This window comes from Mytilus galloprovincialis, chromosome 8, assembly GCF_965363235.1.
Source record: "Mytilus galloprovincialis chromosome 8, xbMytGall1.hap1.1, whole genome shotgun sequence".
NCBI lineage: Eukaryota > Metazoa > Mollusca > Bivalvia > Mytilida > Mytilidae > Mytilus > Mytilus galloprovincialis.
In genome coordinates this window covers 29750392-29772501 of record NC_134845.1, presented here as the reverse complement: position 1 = coordinate 29772501, position 22110 = coordinate 29750392, and the positions used below count along the sequence as shown (strand labels likewise).

The 22110-nt window shown below is 31.2% G+C and overlaps 1 protein-coding gene across 7 annotated transcripts; it reads right to left on the bottom strand.

The window, feature by feature from the left end:
- Positions 1–6242: 6242 nt before the first annotated feature.
- Positions 6243–22022, bottom strand: LOC143085512 (septin-6-like). 7 transcript variants are annotated; one of them, XM_076261894.1, is made up of 11 exons: positions 21911–22007; positions 19838–19936; positions 12783–12903; positions 12050–12163; positions 11555–11636; positions 10544–10684; positions 9870–10077; positions 9350–9446; positions 8839–8995; positions 8255–8387; positions 6243–7749 (listed from the first exon to the last, which is right to left on the bottom strand). In XM_076261894.1, the coding sequence occupies exons 1-11, from the start codon at positions 21935–21937 to the stop codon at positions 7588–7590; spliced, it is 1341 nt and encodes a 446-aa protein (XP_076118009.1). In that variant the 5' UTR covers positions 21938–22007; the 3' UTR covers positions 6243–7587. The 7 variants fall into 7 exon arrangements, with proteins under 7 accessions (XP_076118009.1, XP_076118011.1, XP_076118010.1 ...); XM_076261896.1 differs by lacking the exon at positions 19838–19936 and adding an exon at positions 17649–17702 and having other exon boundaries at positions 21911–21995; XM_076261895.1 differs by lacking the exon at positions 19838–19936 and adding an exon at positions 17533–17601 and having other exon boundaries at positions 21911–21952.
- Between the last annotated feature and the right edge of the window lie 88 nt (positions 22023–22110).

Genomic DNA, 22110 nt, shown 5'->3' with positions numbered 1-22110 from the left:
GCCTGTTTAAAATCATTTACACTTTAATAACAGCTCCAATTTAATTTTCAAATTTGAAATAACTATATAATAAAGTTGTCATTCGTTATATGAAAAAAGGGATAAGCCTTGCTGGACTTGACGTTTATCACTCAAGTGTTATGATCCTCATTTTCTTTTTTTTAAATAAGATCGTTTTATAATTTTATTAGTGATATATATCATTTATGTTGTGTCGTTGTTCTCCTCTGATATTTAATGCGTTTCCCTCAGTTTTAGTTTGTTACCCCGATTGTGTTTTTTTGTCCATAGATTTATGAGTTTTGAACAGCGGTATACTACTGTTGCCTTTATTTATATGTCACATAAACTTCTTTTGGAACAATATATGGTTGTTACAGCAGATGTGGAAATCTCAATACGTCTGTCATGAGCTTTTGATTTTGACATTTCATTAGGGACTTTCCGTTTTGAGTTTTCCCCGAAGTTCAGTATTTTTGTGATTTTACTTTTCACATTATGCCCTCATATTATGAACCCTCAAACCTCAAATCTGGACAAGGGGCATTAACCCATGATTATTGAGTCAATTGAAAACATCATCATCTAATGTGGTTACAAGCTAATAGTGTTTGTCATTCGGACATCCTACTTAATCTATACTATTAAACGAGAAGACCTCATTTTGTGTGTCGCTTCTCTTCCTTCCACAATAAATCAATCAACATGCCTCTGTGTCCTGTAGGTAACATGCATAGTCGCATTTGTCATCCATTCTTATGATTATTCAGATTGAGTTATTTTGGGAGAAAAACGACAAAAAGGAGTCCGGATATGATTATGTTATCACACTGACTTTGAGTCATAGATAAGACTTCCAGTTTGAAACATCACAAATACAACCAATCGTATGATAGATAACAAAAAATGAAAAATAAATAAGCCAATCAGAGCGATCTCCATATCATGGTGTTTAGATCGCAACAACAACAACTATTATTATACCTCCTTATAGAGGACAATTATTTTTTACGTTTATCTACATGTAAACTACGATTATACTACATTAATATATAGAGACTCTCTGTATTTTGTCTACTGTTTTCTTTGAAATGATTACTATTTAAGGGGTCATACCAGTTGCATATATATACTAAAATAAGTAAAACATGTGACACATTTACAACCAATCGTATGATAGATAACAACAAGAATGTGTCCTAAGTACACGAATGCCCCATCTGCACTATCATTTTCTATGTTCAATGGACCATGAAAAGGGGATAAAATCTCTAATTTGTCATTAAAATTAGAAAGATCATATCATAGGTAGTTAACATGTTTACTAAGTTTCAAATTGATTGGACTTCAACTTCATCAAAAACTACCTCGACCAAAAAGTTTAAACTGACCTCGACCAAAAACTTTAACCTGAAGCGGGACGAACGGACGGACGGACGAACGAACGAACGGACGACCGAACGCATGGATGCACAGACTAGAAAACATATTGCTCATAAATGGGGCATAAAAATTTATTGTTGAAAGGGAAAATAGTGATTTGGCAAAAATGAAAGTAAGGTATGGATTAGAGGGAGACAGGACCTTTTTCGGGGTGTCGGGATCGGGTGTTTTTCAGCTTGGGATTAGGGAATTGGTCCTTACGGGATCCTGGAATATATTTTTTGATTTCAGGATTTCGGGATGTTAATTTCTTTAAATTCTGCACCTCGGGATTTCGGGATCAGGACCCCTCCGACCACCCCTAAAATTAGACGTAGTCAGTCTTGTCATTCATAGCCTACCATTGGCATGTTAATGGTCTCAAAAGAAAAAGCACTGATGGATTGTCCTTGAAGCATATTTTATTAGACTTATAATGGTCCATATATATAAGCAGTTACATTTATTTGATGTTTGAAACGGAGCAATTTTTAATTTGATTTGCCTTTTTTGATTCGAGCGTCACTGATGAGTCTTTTGTAGACGAAACGCGCGTCTGGCGTAAGTGTAAAATTTTATTCCTGGTATCTATGATGAGTTTCTTTACCAAAAGAAGCATAGAAGTAAAGGAGAAGAATAATTTTTGTATGTGGCCAGAAACACGAAAATAATTGATAATTGAATATAACAGAAAGGAATCAAATATCGGATTTTGGAAAAAGGGAGAGGGCTTTTGATACTGTTTATGAAAATCTCCATGCATACTATCTTTTACAAAAAATCATCCTACAACAGTTCACAAGCTATATATGCCCGCGATTTCGCGGGTGTGTTCTAGTATAAAATAGAATTCAAACTTGTACAAGGATCTTTTAAGATGTAATACAACACAGAGTTCGACTGCAAATGTAAATACAGACAATTGGATGGTTTTATTTGATCTAGTCTCTCGCTTCAGATCTTGGCATGAAAACATTGATTTAGTTCCATGTGGTACAAGTACTATCACTTCTTGCCTATACCTGTTCAAAACCAAAAACCTCTTGTTTTACCAATCATTGACAGGTAAACATACCGTTTCTTCTTGCCTGATATATATAAGTACTAGCATTTTATCATTTTACAATAAAACATTTTTACGGTTACTCGAAACGGAACGCGCCTTTTAAAAAGTGGCAACAGTAGTTTACTGATGATTAAATGCTGTATACCCATGTTCAATATACAACCCAAGTGAAAACTGCAGTCAGCTGAATTGTGCATACTGTTATTACAAAAACTAGTTTGATGGTTTTTTGACATGTTTACCAATTATGTCTATTTTTTTTGGCTCACACGTTATTGTCAATAAAAAAGGAATTTAAGCAACTGCGATCAAGTGAGAGGGGTTAAGCTAGCTATAAAACCAGGGATTAACAATCATTTTCTACATGGAAAAATGCCTGCACCAAGTCAGGAATATGAGTTGTTTTCCATTTGTTTGAAGTGTTTGGGTTTTTGATTTTGCCATTTATAAAAGGACTTTCCGTTTTGAGTTTTCCTTGGAGTTAGGTATTTTTGTTATCCTACCTTCTATTAACAAAAGAAAAAATGTTTATATACTGCATTCCAAGACTTAGACACTAGCGCAGTTTCCTAAATGTTGACTATTATATGAGACTTGTAGTGAATGATACTAAAAGCAAGTGTTGTTCTGCTGTTGTCATCCATTAATTTATAGCAAGCCACCTATATCATAACCAAAGAGTATCGTATAAATATGAACACACACATTGATAAATGAAACGCTATTGTTTGGAAAAGACAAACATATTATTTTGAAAAAGATCGTCGTTTTATGAAACAGTCAAAAAGATTTTAACATTCCAAGTCATCACTTTTGTCATTTTCTTATCTGTCTTGTTTGCTTTTTTCTGGCCTCTGACATCACAAGTTAACAGAGGTTCAAAAAGTCAAAATATGCACCAGGGGTATTACAATTTATAGTTATTACAGACTGCTGGTATGGGAGAACAGCTATCTTTACCCTTCGAGAAAATTGAGTTAGGCAGCAACCATTTGATTTTCTGGGGGGGGGGGGGGGGGGGCTATGGTTTTTTTTGGAAAAAAAAGTTTGTTTCCAGTTTTCGGAGAAAAAAATAATTTGTTTTCGATAAAATTGAAAGAAAAAAATTGTTTTCGACTTATCGCGAAAAAAATAGATTGTTTTTCGCCATAGGCGAAAAAAAAAATTTGTCCAGAAAAAAAAACCATAGCCCCCCCCCCCAGAAAATCAAATGGTTGCTGCCTTAGACATTAGGATGTGATATCTTGTTTGGAATAAGGTTTTAGCATGTAAAGTCAACAGTATTGTTCTGAATATGACTGTTTCTTTATCATTATTAGTTTAACTATTTAATTTCCCTGCATATCATCATAAACAATGACAGGATGAAAAGTAAATTCTGCAACTTCAACAAAAGTATAAAGAAACAAAGGGGCAATACAAAAGCATACAATGAAGTACAGGTATCATGGACGAAAACAAATACAAACATGAGTGTATAAACTTTAGATTGGCCAACGTTAACACCGTACAGATTGGGAAAATACTTTGCAAAAAACTTAGATTTAGCAACTCTAACCAAATAAAGAAAAATGCAAAACAACTTCTCCAAAAAGGAAATAAACGACAGCTGAGGGTTACATAGGTATTGCTCCACAATTGACACCAGTTGAGTAGCTTCTGTTAAAAACTCTTGGCGATAAATAATCTTACCAGGATTGGTAAATCAAATTTTTTTCATAGATTTCCAATTATGTAAGTCATTTAAATTTTTGTTTACCTTATTACATGGTTAAAAGTGAGGCTGGCTTCAAACAGGAACTTTTCAGGAAGGAGGAAAGAAGATAGCAGGATTCTTTAAATTTAATCTTCACTAGATAGATGTTTTCTCACTAAATAATTCTAAATTGTGTGACAATGTTGAACGCATCTATCCTATCAAAGTTGAGACAAAGATTTCAACAGATACAGTTAAGTATGTCTCATATCCTGCCTTACATCTAGAAATTGACAATAAGGGTCGGTTGAAAACTAAACTTTATGACAAAAGAGATGATGTGAGCTTCTCAGTTTCTATGTAGAAACATTCCATCCACGTATGCATACAGAGTATATATCTCCAAGTTGGTAAAATATATCAGGGCTTGTATTTTCTATCATTATTTCCTTGATAGAGAGTTACTCACAAGGTAGTTATTAAACTGAGAGTTCCAAGTTGTGAAGTTGAAATCATCCTTTCGTGATTTTACAGATTCCATGATGAGTTGGTTTACCATTTTGGAATATCTGTTTCACTGATGTCATAGCATCAGTCCTGTCCCCTTTTACCAAGTAAGATTTATTATCGTTTTTTTACTAAATTTTGCTACATGATGGGTGCCAATCATGTAGCAGGATCTGTTAACCTTGAGATTACCCTCAGTTTTTGGTGGGGTTTGTGTTGATTTTGATTTACTCTGCTGTTTTGTGTACTACTGTTTTTTCTATTTTTTTAAGCATTGTCACTTTACATTCAATTTATAATATTGAATATCCCTTTGGAATTTTTCGTCACTCTAAAAACAATAACAGTTGTTTTTTAAACTACATATTGTTACAACACAGAAAGAAGATATAACAGCACATAAAACTAAAGCAAAGCTAAAATCTAAGTATTTAGGAAGGGGTTTATAGTTGATTGCTACCCAAGTGGCATCTGTTGTTAAGTCGAAGCTATTGACCCTCAAAAGCCTGAGGAATTCAAGTTTAAGTTTCATAAAACCCAAATAATGTAGTTGGTTGTCTATTGTTGAAGGCCTTATGACAATCTGTCTATTATCACTTGGTGTTGATGAATTGCTACATCCTCTGGTTATCCTATGTTTAATTCATAAATATTTATAAATGTTTTTACGAAAAAGTGTTCTAGTTAAGATTAGTGGATATTCATGCATATATATATATATATCAGCATCAATGTATCCATACACAACAGTGTGGTCAGCAAATCTAGTATATACACATGTTCAATGTACAAGTCAAAGCTATAATGGCAGTATTTTTATACACCCTTCATAAAAAGGGCACATTATAGTATGCCAATGTCCATCTGCTGTCCATGAAAAGTACAAAAGCTAGAGTGAGCTTTGATAATTTTTATGTTTAAAGTCTGGAATATTTGAAATGGCTGAAGAATGTTTCCTCTGTATTTTTATTTTTTTTTTTGTGTTTGCTGTTTCAAATAAACAGGACTTTAACCATCATATCAGAAGCACAATTTCACATAATGAGCAATGACTTGAGTATTCTGAAATGGCTGTAATTGGAGTATTGGGCTGTTGAGAGGATTGGATTAAGTAGTCTCCCTTTTTATTTTGCAAATAAAGAGGTACAAGTGTTATACTGTAACTATTAGATTAAAGACAGATAAATCTTTTATTTTAGCCATGCTAGACCAAATAACTCAAGCTTATTTTTGAAAGGATTGGTGAAAGTAAGCTCCCTTAGAAGTTTTAAATATTCGCATTTGCTTTTCAAGAGCTATGTGGCTATAACTGTTAAATTCAAGGCAATTTGTATAGGCCTAAGGAAATAATATACTGCAACTATTTCTTTGGGGTTATTTTTCTCAACTCCTGATTTAATGCCACCTACAACATTCCGTTTTATACTTGAAACAATTTCAATATGACAGAAATATCTTGTTTTAATGTTGCAACTGTTTATATAAATTGCATATTTCTTTAAATGTAAGCAAGCTGAGATTTGGAAGTTACATAAATAACAAAACAATGGATGATATTTTTTTGTTTGTTTTAAACAAAAGCTATAGTGACTAGATACAAAATGCATACAAAAACATCAGCACAAATTAGAAATACATTGACACATGTTAAATTTGCATAGTAAAAGTTTATACTGGACAAGACAAACATTTATAAATGCAAATGGTTTAGGAGATGAGACATGAAAGCTGTGAAAACTGGTCCTTTTAAGATGAGCACTAAAACTAACACATCAAAGATTGTCAACAACATGATAACATAACTATCAGAAGAGTAAGAAATTCAAGACTTTTTTTAATATTAAATAGATAATTAATTTAAAATATCCATAAAGAAAGCCAAAAACATATGGAATTCATTATATTCTTATTCACTAACCATTTCATACATGTACTATACACATAAATGTAAATAAATAAATTGATTACATACACGATCAATTTTATATAATATAATTATGCTAAACAATCTAGTTCGCATCATGAATACACTTAAACAAAAGACAGCACATATAAATTAGAAACTGAGATTCAATAAAAATTCTTTACTTTTGTCTTTGAGAATGAAAAGTGTTAAATAGCTCATTCCTCTTTTTAAACCAAACCAAGATTTTGTTTACATTTTTACAGAGCTTTTGGAGTTATCTCCCCTGAAATTAATTTTTCATTAAAGTGTAATTTTGTCATTATTTGCAATGACTGGGGTCAGTGATTTAAACAAATAAAAAATGTATAGAAAATAAGTTCAAAATTAATATACATCAGAGTATAAGGAATAAAATAATACATAACTACTACTTATACCTAACTAACATTTAAAATATAAGTACAACATCAATGCTGAAATACTATGTGGTGGATAACATTTGAAATGTTTGAATGACACAATACAATCTTGATTGCTTTGTATTTGTTCTAATGGCAAGACTTTAGTACCGTAGATTTTGTTTCCTTAATTGCACAAGTAAAACTTTATTAAGCAGCCTAAATCTAGGATTTGCTCAAACTTTCAAAGATTCTTTTCTAAATTAAAAAACCATTTCTAAGTAATTGGTTCAAAGTGAAAACAAAATAATGTTAACAATTCTTACCCTGTAATGATTTTTCATACATTCCTTTTCCCTTAAATAATCATTTCTAAAGACTTAACTTAATCTTCATTAACTCTAAAAAAAAAAAAAATAACCCTCCCCAAACAAAATCACTTTTACTTCATTTCACCATATTGCCATCTATGCCAACTTCATTTTTTAAGAGATTCTACACTACAACTTATTGAAGGTTTTTGTATCTGTACCTTTAATATCATTAACTTTACAATTTTGGCAGTACTATAATTTATATTGTTATATAATGTTTATCGTTTTCCTTTCTTGCCCAGGGTAGATGAGTGTTGTTGGTAGGCCACCTTTCTGTCATTAAAAGTATTAACTTCGTCCTCTAATCTCTTCCTACTGTCCTCTAATTTCTTCTTTTCTTCTGCATGTTTCTTTTTCAATGCATCAAACCTGTCATGAAGCTGGAAAAAAGATCATTAAACATTATTTTTTTCTTAACTGCCTGGATTTGCAATGTAACAAAATCTTAAACTCTGTTCATTAAAAGTCAATGAGCTTTGAATGTCCCCTTTCATATCTTTCACCTCTTTTCTTTATTGAAAGTGGTTCATTATACAAAATGTTTCTATTTTAGAGTTTTAAGTCATTCAACCTCATTGTGAAATACAGAAAAAACAGACATTTAGACAAATGAAAGTTGATTGATTTTTTTAAAGTTTAACTGAATTTCCAACAATATTAGCTATCTTGCGGTGGCTAGTTTTTATTTTTGAGGACACTGCAGTGCCCAGCAAAAACCGCAGACATTTGGCAGGTTACCTTGCAATCCTATTCAATTAGGATAAGAGTCCCACTCACACACAACCTCAGTGTTAGCAGGCTAGTAATACCATAGGTGAACTACATAAACAACTCAGCACATAAAGTTTTTTGTATGGTAACTTGACAGTTATATGCTTTTATTACCTCCTTTTCTGTGTCTTTAAGATGAGCTTCCTTTTCTTTCACTCTGATAACGAAAGCTTGTCTCATCTCTTCTTCTTTCCTGCTCAGTTCTGTTAAGTGTTGTTGTCTTTTCAGTTCATATGTCTCGGACAGACTAAATAAAAGGGTAACAAGTTAAATTTACTGTTAAATTCTAAGATATTTCAAAATCATGTTATCTAAAATATATCCAATAGATGTTATAATCAAACAAAATGTAAAACATGGATTTCCCTACATATATAGCAAATGTTTGTATAAGGCTGACTGATTGTGATTTTTTTTATATTATAACCAAACAACCTATACACAATTGCAAGAATTTTAGCATATTTTCTGTTGAATGGGACTGATAAATAGATATATTTTTCTTATTCCAGGTTTCAGTAATAAATGTCAATAATTTCTTTTAAATCTTTACATCAAATATTCAGCTTTACAAAGTCTGCTATGTTCCAAATATTTAATTTGTCTTTTGTATAATATCAAAAGAAATAGACTAACTGGTTTATACCAAATATATAAATGATCTTTATGTGATAACAATTGTAAAGAATAAAACTAACCTTTGAGATTCTGATTCTGAGAAACCCATATCCTGTAGTTTGTTTCTGCGATACAATTCATAATGAGTTTTATGGGTGCTCTCTCTTAGGTCCTCCATATTAGTTCTGATCAACATTTCTCTCAGTTTGACAAAATCACAATGATTTTCATTTTCAACTGTAAATAGTAATAATGTGAAGAATATGACTATGAAGATCTATGTTGCAGTTCAATGCACATATAGAATAAATTCAGATATATAATTCAATAAATATTAAATACAATTAATAAAAGTCATACTTGCATTGTAGACTTATTGAAATCTTGATAAACATGTCAAATTGCATTAAAATATAACATGAACTTATCCTTTACCACATTTCAAATTACATGTACACATTAGCTTCTTCAACAAATTTAACTTTTGTATTGTCGAAGACATCATTAATATAAGAAAACAATACTACTAAAGTACCAAACAAAAACTGTATCTCCATAAAACATGTTTTTAACAATTAGAAATGAATATACCTTGTACTGTTCCCCATGGATATTGTCTAGCTTTAACCATCTTGTTTCCCAGTTTTATTTCATCACTACTGCCTACTACAGCAAATGGTAAGTGTGACTGAAATAAAGAACATAATCATGAAACAGTTTGATAATGTGATCTTTTGGGTATCAAGGAGTATTTTATTAAGTTCACAGTTCAATTTAAAATTGTTTTTTTTACGTATTTGATTTAATGTTTTTAATATCACTAAATATTTTCCTACCAAAAGTTATTCTTATAGATCAGCCCAAACTTATCGCAAATAGCAAATTTAAAATTTATCTCCAATCAGTAGTCATGGGGGTTCCATCCCCTCCCCTAAAAACTAAATAATTGTAATAAAGACTAAACATTGAAATTCAGATTGTAGTTGGACTATTGAAATCTGAGCACTTTGATCCCAAATAACCCCCATCAGAGACATCCTGACTACGGACTGAATATAAATTGTTATGGCTTCTATATTAATCAGTCCCAAAGTACAACAACAATACCTACATTCATAACTTTGTTAGTATCAGCTACAGTTTCGTCATCAGTAGGGAACTGGTATATCTGTACACCATTAGACATCAGTTCTGACATGATTTTAGCTTTAAACTTCTGTAGTTCAGCCTTAGTGATTGTATCAGCTTTAGCTATCACTGGTATAATGTTCACTTTACTGTCTAATTTCTTCATTGTTACAAGATCCAATGCTTTCAGTCTGAAAAATAGTATTTATATAATATTGAACAAATATTTCTATCTCTATTATTACAAAATTTTCCTTTCTCAGCAAAGTAGAGTGATATGAAAAATTATTGCTAGAAACTAAGGGCACACATGCTATTGTCAATGAAATTAACAAGGTCATCATAGGTGAAATAGCGATGAACAGATTATTATTGGTCATTTCAACTCGATTGCTTTTCTATCTTTCGCCGTACAGGCTCAAGCGAGAAAAAACAATCTCGCTGAAATGACCAAAGATAATCTACAACTATTTTTATTTTTCAAGGATTTTTATACTTCTTCAGTTTGATTTCATTTATCAAGTTGTAAATAGAGAGTTATTCAATGAAAATTTAGGGGGCTTTCAACTAAATACTATAAAACACTAGTCAGTGGGGCAATGAAGAAAATACAAATATAATGCATGAACTATAAAAAATATGTATCTAATTACTTACGAGTGACCTGTTGGTGCAATGAAGTAGAGACATGCATGGATGCGAGTGTCATGAAAGTTATGTAGAGATCTCTTGATCTTTAACTCCTCCTGTAGATATACTTCAAACTGGCTGTCTATGTAATCTACTAATGGCTTCCAACTGAAAGGGGGAAATATACTATCATTTAAGTTTTTTCTTGACTTCAAATAAGTCTCAATGAGGATTGATTGTGAAACATTTCAATATTTAAAGAAAAATGGATTTTTATTTAATTGGTTTAGGACTTTAGGTGACCTTTCATTAGAACTAGTGAATCTAGTATTTTGATTGGTCAAAATTAATCACTATGCTTCATCTTCAAATATGAGAGATAACAAATAGTTGCTGCCATTTCTGAATTTGTTATGTAAAGGGGGAAACTCCATAAAACTCAATAATATTCCGTTGTCTCTGCCTCATAAGATTGAATAATGATGTTACATTTATATCATTACATGATAATGAGACATAATTATAATTTCAAACATAGCTTTAAAATTGATGATTTTAAGACAAGAGTTAGGAAATATTTCAAACATATGTTTCTTTTTTTTAATTTAATTTCTTTCTTCACAGCCTCAATACACCTTATCGCTATTTAGAGATCTGTCCCGGTTGACCCAAGAATCTGCCCGCTTGAACTATTGATGTCAAACAACACTCACTTTTCCATTTTGGCGTCAAATATTTTGTATTATGACTTCAAAATTTTAAGGGACAGAGGACGATTGGGGGGGGGGGGGGGGGGGGGGGAGCCTTTTGAGAAAAAAATTGGTTGCTTATATAGGGAATCACTGAGGCGTGACAAAATCGGGCCCCCTCTTAGGCAGCCAGTGGGCCCCCAATTCTGAAAAATTTTTGGATCCGCCACTGAGGGAACCTTTGTGATGTCCAGTAATGGTGGACAAAGACAAATAGCAATAAGGTGAAAGGTCATGTTGTAGCCTGTTGTTTGTTGTTACAACATTTTAAACAACATAAGTAATGTACCTGTCTTCTTTGTTTATTTGGTCCCCAAAACCAACACTATCACAGATGGTCAACTTCAGTCTCACATTGCTTTCTTGTAATTCTGTAATAATATAAAAATAGTGGTAAAACAATTGTATTATTTATATGGTATTTAGTCAGTCAGAAATGTCACATGATCAAAGCACATGACAGTTAGTATAACTAATTTGCAAAAAAAATAAATTAATTTATTGGAAAATTTGTTTCTTCCTGAATCCAACAGACAAACTGAAACCTACATTTTGTATCCAACAAATATTACAACATATTAACTTATATTTAAGATATATTATGTGTGAAATTCATTAATACTTTGTTTCATTCTGCAATTTGATATTGCCTACATGTATATTTGTAACAATAAATCTCAATCAATACCTATTTAATAAAATGCATAGACAATTCTATTTTTCTTACCACATGCATGTGATTTGATTTTATTTTCATCTGTTTCATTAGTACTTGGATTCTTACCGTATGTACTGGCCTTCAGTTTAACACCGGGTAGATCATGTGTACTAGGTGTGGAGTCGAAATGAGTATTAAACAAGGTATCCATCATAGTGGACTTTCCAATACCGGTCTCTCCTAAAAATAGATATCAGTAAAATATTACAGTTCTTTGTTTAATGAATTTAAATGTGTAACATTTATGTAGAAACCCTAATAGTGTCATTAAAGACTAAAAATTTAAAATCATAATGATCATGTGTACTAAGTTCAAAGTTGATGTGACCCAATTTGGTGGTAAACATGGTAAACCTACTTTGACCAGAGACTTACTTTTTACAAGAAGGACATGCTCCCCTGCTATATGTATCATATGCACAACATATAATAATCTGTTTATACAGAAATGTGTCTTGCCTGAATGCTATTTTGAATTTATGTATATGTAAAATTTTCAAATTCAATACACCATGACTGATAAGACATGGCCATAGAATCTCCATAGAAATGAGATGAGCATTTGCTAATTTATTTTGCTTATAAATTTATTTCAACAGCACACCACAAACAATTCACTTACCAATGTTATCATTCTTAGTTCCCCTTCAACTCGATATTGTTGGAAAAGGCATGATTTAGTCAAAGGCAAGGCAAAATCTCACTAATGTAAACAAGCCCCCCAAAATATATATAGTCTTTCAGATTGAGCTTATTTGAGTATGAAAACTTACAAAAAGATCATTTACATTATACTCACCAAGACATAGGATATTAAAACAGAAACCTCCACTGATTGACTTGTTGACCAATTGGTCTGGGAGGCTGTCAAAACCAACATGACCGTTCAGATTCAGTGTCCTCAGAGGGGCTGCCTTAGGCTGAAATAATTTAATAAGGGATGATGATTATTACTTCCTTGTCTGAAGCTTTCAAAATTGACATTTCTGACATACCAAGTACATGTTATATGGTTATTGGATTTTAAAGTTTTGTACAAATGTAAATACAATTGCAGTAAAATGTTAGAAATTTAACTTCATTGCTTTAACTAATTCTTTCAAATGTCATGAAAATCAAAGAAATCAATTAAATAGATTCTTTTCCTGAAACACATCAAAATAAGTCCTGTAAAAAAAAGGTACTTGGGACTTTATCTTTATCCTGCAATGAAACTGTATACATAGTCTAGTGCTTAAAACAATTTAAGTTTAATTAACTGTACATTGAAAAATTCTTAAATTAGAGCTTGAAACACTATGACAATGAGGAAACTACAGTATTTTCATGTATGTATTCAATCAAATATAAATTTCTTATAACTAAAAACTGTTTCTTTATTGGTAACAAGAAAATCCAATCCTGAGGAAGACTTATAATGAAAGGTTGATGTAGACGGTTAATTCAATCCTTAAGATTGGTCCACTCCATCAATCAGTTGGACATTAGTGATTGATCATAAGATATGATGCTTATTAAATCACTGATGTATTATTTTGTTCAAATTATAGATCATTAACAAGCATAAAAATCCTCTTATAACATTTATAAGTGGGTATTGGTAGGTTATAGATTTTCTGTTTTGATGATTTAAGTTAATATCTAACTACACTGTCAGATAAATAAAGTCTCTAAAATATAATCAGTTAACATGGTTAACGTTGTAGCATAGATTTGTATAGTAAGACTAAACAAATCCTTGGTTGTAGCAAACAGTTTAATGTATTTACGGACTTTTAAAACCAGTTACTTTTCTACTTTCTCTTTGACATATTGGTAGGTTACTGTATTATTTTTTTTTACATAATTTATAAACCAACATCTTCTTTCATTCCTATATTTAGCATTTTAGTAATTATACTTTGTAGGTAAAAAAATGCTAGCAAATTTTGACATGATGAAAGAACATTCATCTCTCTTCTTTTCTTTTATCAATTTAAATATAGTTTTTAATCATCCAAACTAACGTTACAGCTCTTATCCTAATGCTAGTAAGATCAAGGTTTGGTTGTCTTGCTTGCTTTAATTGTATAAATGTTTGCTCATGCAATGCCATTAAGATTGACATCCAAAAACAAAATAAAAAGGTTAAACTTGTATACATTATATTTAGATTTGATTGCACATTATCATATAACCAAATTTACCTATGTACATATGCATGTACAGGTTAAACTACACCTACTTATATAAAATCTGTTTGCAAAAGTCATTGCTTGAGAAAACTTTCAATACAAACAAAGAAGCAAGCTAAACAAAGTTGAAACCTTCAACTTGCTAGCAATAGGATAACAGCTGAAATGTGATAATGGTGCTAACATAACATATATGTCCAGCAGGATTAATTAGACCATCTGTTTAGGTCAAAATTCTTCTTGTAAATGGGTTGCAGGGAGTTTTTGTTCAGACAGAGACAATCTAAATCAATCATGACACTTTACTGATTTTCAGGACAAAATATGTTACAACTACTAATTTGGACAGAAATTCAACCTTAATTAATTTCCCATGAGAGTCTACTGCCAGCTTAGCTTACAACATATAACATGTATAATGGTCATTTTAGATAATGAGCTTATTCTACAGGATAACCTGAAGTGACTTACTAGAAGGACAGCTTAAATACATACAATGGTTCACTCACTCCAATTAAAAAGTTTACTGAATGATATATTAGTTTAATACAACAGTTCTTACCATTGCTAAAACAACTCTTTACAATGACACAGAAAAAAAGATGTGCCTATCTAAACCAATGCTTTTGTATATTGTGTGACAAACTAAGCACCTACAGGCAAATTTGAAAGAAGCCTCCAATATTACAAATACTCAAACTTTACCTAGATCTGATTATCAATTATTATAATTAAAAGTACTCAAATTGTACTAGTCTCATTAAAGCAATTAAAAATAATTTAATTACCTCAAATAAATCTGGAGGTAAGTCAGCATGAAAATACTCCTCTTGATCCATGCTTAAATTAATTTGATTTTAAAATGGCGTTTTATAAAAAAAAAAAAATTTCCTCAATTTACATTTCAATTCTATTCAATGTTTTAACCTTTTTCCTTGGTTGTTTGCTTCCTGTATTGAACTTAATATTTCCTTATGATCTAATTAACCCAAAAATGGTTTACATAATTCATGAGAAACTTAGTGTAAATTATTTATTTACAATTTTAAAAACATGCATCTACTGACTTTCACAATGGAGCCATATTTTTAAAGAGATTACAGAATTGATCAACTATCACCACTATGATTTCTAAAAAATATCAGAACAAGCATATCATATTTCATGATTTACATTCTGATTTTTGACTGTGATCATCAAATAATATGTATTATTTCAATTGTTGACAGCCAGTTTCATAATAGGGTTGGAAATTTACAATTTAATCATTAAAACATTTTATACCTATATTTTGGTCTAAACCTGTTTAAACTGGCATTAACATAAAATCAATATTATTGCTATGTTTTAACCCCCCCCCCCCCCCCCCAAAAAAAAAATAATGGGCATTTAATTGCTATGTATAAGAATATTACCATTTTTTATAAAGGGAGATAATTTTCCAGCTAAGTCAATGAAATCTATAGCTTGAAATAAACAATTAATTTCCCCATAGGGCAATGATAGCCTTTTTTGTGATACAGACTTTAGAAAGTTGATTTTTGTAACGAAACCTTGCTAGAATTACAGAAAAGTTATTAGGACAGTAATTTTAGGTAAAAAAAATATAGGTTCGCATTGCTTTTCTTAACGTATTTTGTATAATCTCCCATGCCTATCAATTATGCACTTAAAAAAACGTGTCTCGTCCTAGCCTTGAAAATACATGTCATTTTTGTTAGGGCTTAGGAAAATATTTTTTTTTGCCTATGATATAATGCAGAATACACGGTCTCTAAAAATAAAAAAATACGGGCTCACATATCAACCAATCAGGATTAGCCATACTCTTAATACTGAATACCATGTTATGCTCATAAAATGGCTGCGTCCATACAATCTAATGGTGTACTGTAACCAATAGGCAATAACAAATAAGGTTATCTCCCCTATCAAATTTTTACAGAATTTGCACCATCTTACAAACAAACACCTTTTTATACTTGTGTATTTCGACAGTTACATGTATTTAAATGTTGTAAGGACAAATCTATTTGTGGATATTATTAAAGATTTTAAATCAGTTTTTAGGAACAATGATGGATTGTTGTTATTTGAAGTGAAGTACAAATATGTAGCTAGTTTCATGTACAAGGTACAACAACATGTAAACAAACAAAAGTGACATATATAGGAAACCACAGAAACTTGCCTTCTTTCCTTAAACTTGTTAAAGACTTTATTTTTTTCATATTTTTACAAGAAATCGATATTCCCAACCATCAATGTAACTGAATAAATTATTCCTATTAAAATACTTGTGCAAATTTAACAACTAAATCTGCATTTATTCAATCTCTTTTGATTCAATGGATTATGCACCATGCATTAAAACACTTAAATTCAAGCAATTAAGTTATAAAATAGTTTCAGTCATAGGCATTTGCTCTTAGAACATGTATTACATCAATTTTCTGATTAACAGACCGGGAATATTGATAACATTCATAAACACATAAATGATGAGGTAGAGTAGTATTTCATACACATCAGATACTTAATATAAGCAAATTTTAGTAAACATATACAATTTTTTTTAAAACTGCCACAACTTCTTCTTTGTAAACCACTCCATCAGTAATGAATTAAACAAGTGAAACACTATGTTAATATCATTATTGACATAAATGAATGATTAGCCTGCTACATGGGAATACACAGGCAAATTTAACTCACATGAATTTCTAAGTGAATTCGATTTCAAACAAGGTTATGCATGAATCTCGCATGAATTTCGTTTTTTTTATTAAACAAAGTGCCATAAACATTTGTTCTAGTACATTGTTAAATCAAGAAGAAACACGGTAACTGCTCCTGTTCAAGAGTGGCAATTATAAGTTCACACAATAAGTAACAAATTACCAATTTAATTCTTGAAATAAAGAATTTATCACTATTTTCAATAATAATTATATAATATGTTGATAACAAATGTGAAAATAATGAACAATTTGTGAAATTAAATACAAAAATAAATAACTGAGAATAAACATGATAAAATAAGGCAAGTCATGATGGATCCAGGTAACAATGAAAATTGGTATGAACACTTGAAACTGAAAAAATGCTAAGTACAAAAAGCATTATCAATTATTTTGTAAGCCTGAAAATAACCAAAGCCCAGAGGTGAAAATAAAAGGTTATCCACGTGTCCAAGATGGATAAGGTTTTTATCATGCAGAAATGGGAACTTCTACAAGGGTAATCCAATGGTTGACATTGATGAAGGAATGGTAATTTTAATTAAATGGTAGTCAAAGAGTTAAAACCCTGTAGTAATCATGAATTGTAAAAAATCTTTCTAAATAAAGCTTGATATCAACTGAAAGTCTTCACCTTGATCCATCCTGATTTACATGCCTTAATATTGATGTATTGACTTATTCTTCCTGGTTCACCCTGTCCCTGTGTTAATAAAACAAGTGTGTGTGTTATTGTTAACTGTGGTTCACCTTATAGTGCATGAATGTCACTTCTGGAGGTGTCTCATTCTGATCAAACACTGACTGTCAAAATACATCATACATGTAGTAAAGAGTCTTTACTAAGACAATGATAACTTTAATCTTTATTTTACCTACATTTTGTACACAAAAGGGTTGGTCAAGGATCAGTTTTAAACTTCTATTTGCCACCTGTAACATGTGTAATATCTTTTCACATCTGCAGTTTTCTGGGAACATTTTTATTGGCGTTTTACAGCCATAAATGAGAGTAAATTAGGTAAAGTAACAAAAATTGGCAATTTTTTTCCAATTTGATCAGCATACAGTTTTGAAATAATTAATCATAAGCAAATTTTAACTACTACCCATATGAACATGTCATTTGAAGTTTGGTATAAAATGTAATTCATCATTGTGTTCATTTTGATTTGATGTAACAACTTGCCATCTGGTCAAAATTTTTAATGAACTGCAATATGTGGAGAGAAATATATTGATCAAAATATAATATACAATGTAGATGTTAAAGGAAAGATTCTTAATCATGGTAACAAGGTCTACTAATTAAATATAATCTACACAAGCAAATCGGATTCCTCAATGGTAAGGGAAAAGAAGTTTTCAATTCATAAAAATCCATATAGATATATCTGTGTAGAGACTTGCCATGGATGCAGTTTTGATAATTAGGCCAAAAAAAAAAATATATATATGTCTGTTTAAGGTAAATAGGGTAGGTAGGTCGGTAGGTCGGTGTTTCCATTTTATTTTATTTTTTGTGTCATAATCGTGTCATGCCGTTTCGTCTTGTCGTGGTCCAAGTTGTTCATGGGCCTAGCATACCTCAATTTTTAATGATTAGATTATGATTATTGGTCGAAAAAAATGGTGGCAAAGTAGTTACAAATGTACTTCCATGTTCATCACACAAGTTGCTAATTTCCTTAAAACAGCTATCGTATTCACAATTGTGAACATTGGGATGTATCAGGCAATTAATTTATATTATTGGCAACACTTACATGTACTTCACTTATGACACGAGTTCACTTTATTTTTCACTTTATATAAAATGACTTAGAGTTTGCACCCAAAAATAGGGACGGTAGAGTAATCGTTAACAGACATATATTTTTTTTTGGCCTTATCTAATATATATATTTTAAGGAAAGAGAGAAGATCTTAAATGTGAACAAGCATCTATAAATAAATACAAACATAATATAGTGGATTTTGAATTTGCCACTTAATCAAGTTAATGTGGTGGCATGTATCTACATTTTGAATCTGACACTTTAGGTAGTCAAGTGGTTGGCCCCCTTTTCTATATCATTCAGACAGTAATTCCTAATAAGTATGTGGTATACCGTTAGAAATTAATGGTAAAAATTTGACTATAAAATTTAATTTTTTTTCAGATTTAAATATTAATTATCAAACTAATGTATTGAAAAAGAATGCCTTTATGATTCACATGTTGTTGTGTGAAACAATAAGTCAATTAATTTCTGGTGAAGGCAAAATGTTTTTAACTAATGTGATATATGCTTTTACATATATTGTATATTTATTCTCTCCTCTCAGAGGGGTAGAAGGAAAGGATATAGAAGCAAACTGTGCAGCTGAGTGGTAAAATACAAAAGTATCAAATTGAATTTCAATTCATGTGTTGGAATATGAAGATGAATTTAGTTTTCAGACAAAACAAAATAATTAAATATTTTCATGTGTCATTGTCATTTTTTTTTATCATTTGAACTTCAAGTAAATGAATATCACACTTCATGTACAGTGTATTGTACATCTTTTGAAGTGAAATAAATGTCCATTTCTTTTAAAACTAATATAATTTTTTTCTTTTTTAGTTTTTACACAAGAAGTTACGAAATGTACTAAAATACATTACAAAATTTACTAATTTGTTTAAAATACTGATTTTGTAGATTTCTAGTACATGTACTTTTTGTAGTAATAAGTGACTTTCTTTTTGTTGAATTAAACAGAAGTTCACATGAGAAAAATATATGTTTGTACATGTGTAGCTTTAATGTTGCACGAATACACACCAAATAGATTATATAATTAGAGTCAAAGAATAAGTGAATATGCTCAAATCACTGCAAAGTTAGAATGATACTTTCTGTAAGTGAATATACTATAAAAAATGTCAACTTTGTAGCAAAGCCGAATTTTACCTCTCCTGATGGAGCCACTTCATTTAATGATAATTTTTCTTCAGTATCACACGTTGATGAAACTGAGATATTATCAACACTTTCCTCATTTTCATCTATCTTAAATTAAAGAATAAAATATAGAATTGTCAATGTATTACAATCCACATACATGTACTCTCTTTTTCTACTTATATTTAACAAAAATTTGAAGACAAGGTATAAACTGATTGAATTTCTACATATTACCATATTCCTAAAGTAGGCATGTAAAATTACATTCAGTAGATAGATATAGGAAGATGTGGTGTGAGTGTAAAATCACTTATACAGATATTTTAAAAATTTGAACTGATCCATATATGTTTCCTATTCTAAATTCTCACCTGCTTCAGTCTTCAGAGTACATTCATTGAACTGTGGGTATTTATGTGTCGGTGGTGAAGTTTATAACCAGATTTTTCATATGAATTCAGGAAAACATAACAACTAGAACAAGAGACAAGTCAGACAAATTTAACACAACTTGTACGGTACAAAGTTGTTTGGGCGCTAAGGTCCAGTTTGAAAGACTACATGGAACCCTTATTACATCATGTACATCTTTTTCGAAAGCAGAAACACGAATACATAATGTCGTCCCATGACCCCAGCTTGTCTGGCAATACAGAGTAACCTTGAAATATATATATAATCCATTTATACTGATTCAAATTTGGCCGGATCTGTTTGGGGCCAGAACTAGTGTAAACAAGAGTGCACACGCTGAAATGTCTCGCCTTCTATACTAATCATTGATATTATGTTGATAGTCCTAAGTATAAAGCTTAAAGCTTTATTACAACTGTCACATAAACTTAACATTAACCAAGATAACTAAACAAAGACCAATGAACCATGAAAATGAGGTCAAGGTCATATTAACCATGCCAGGCAGACATGTACAGCTAACAATGCTTGTTCTATACAACACATATAGTTGACCCATTACTTATAGTTTGAGAAAAAACACAAAAACTTAACACTGTGCAATGAACTGTGAAAATGAGGTCACGGTCAAATAAAACCTGTGCGACTGACAAAAAGATCATAAAATATTTCCATACACCAAATATAGTTGACCTATGGCATATAGTATTAGATAAAAAGACCAAAACTCAAAAACTTAACTTTGACCACTGAACCACGAAAATGAGGTCAAGGTCACATGACATCTGCCCGCTAGACATGTATACCTTACAATCATTCCATACAACAAATATAGTAGACCTATTGCATATAGTATGAGAAAAACAGACCAAAACACAAAAATTTAACTATAACCACTGAACCATGAAAATGAGGTCAAGGTCTGATGACACCTGCCAGTTGGACATGTACACCTTACAGTCCTTCCATACACCGAATATACTAGCCCTATTGCTTATAGTATCTGAGATATGGACTTGACCACCAAAACTTAACCTTGTTCACTGATCCATGAAATGAGGTCGAGGTCAAGTGAAAACTGTCTGACAGACATGAGGACCTTGCAAGGTACGCACATATCAAATATAGTTATCCTATTACTTATAATAACAGAGAATTAAACATTACAAAAAATTTGAACTTTTTTTTCAAGTGGTCACTGAACCATGAAAATGAGGTCAAGGACATTGGACATGTGACTGACGGAAACTTTGTAACATGAAGCATCTATATACAAAGTATGAAGCATCCAGGTCTTCCACCTTCTAAAATAAGAAGCTTTTAAGAAGTGAGCTAACACCGCCGCCGCCGCCGGATCACTATCCCTATGTCGAGCTTTCTGCAACAAAAGTTGCAGGCTCGACAAAAATCATAGTTAACTCGTAGCATTTTAAGTCAATTTATCAACTGAATGATTCTGGCTAAATAATAAAACACCACCTGAATTTTATGGCCTTGAGAAAACAATAAAATTGTGCATCATCTCTCACTGAGAGTTTCAGACTCAGTGAGAGGGGAGGGGCAAGTTTTGGAGTGTTTCATTCTTAAACTGAGGTTGATTTCAATAATGATCTAAACATAATTGTGACTTTTAGTCTGAAATATTAGCAGGAATACAGCAAATACCTTCAATGGCACTTCTGGGGCTGACATTCTGGTCTTTTTTTTCAAAGAAAGAAACCACTGATCTAAAAAAATGACCCGGAAGTATTCAGTGCGGAGTATTTACACTTACAAAACAATAAGACGTCACATTAAGGAGTTTTTTTTGCTCCAAAATCTTATATTTAAATAAGAACACTTCACTGTTATAAAGTCATATTTTA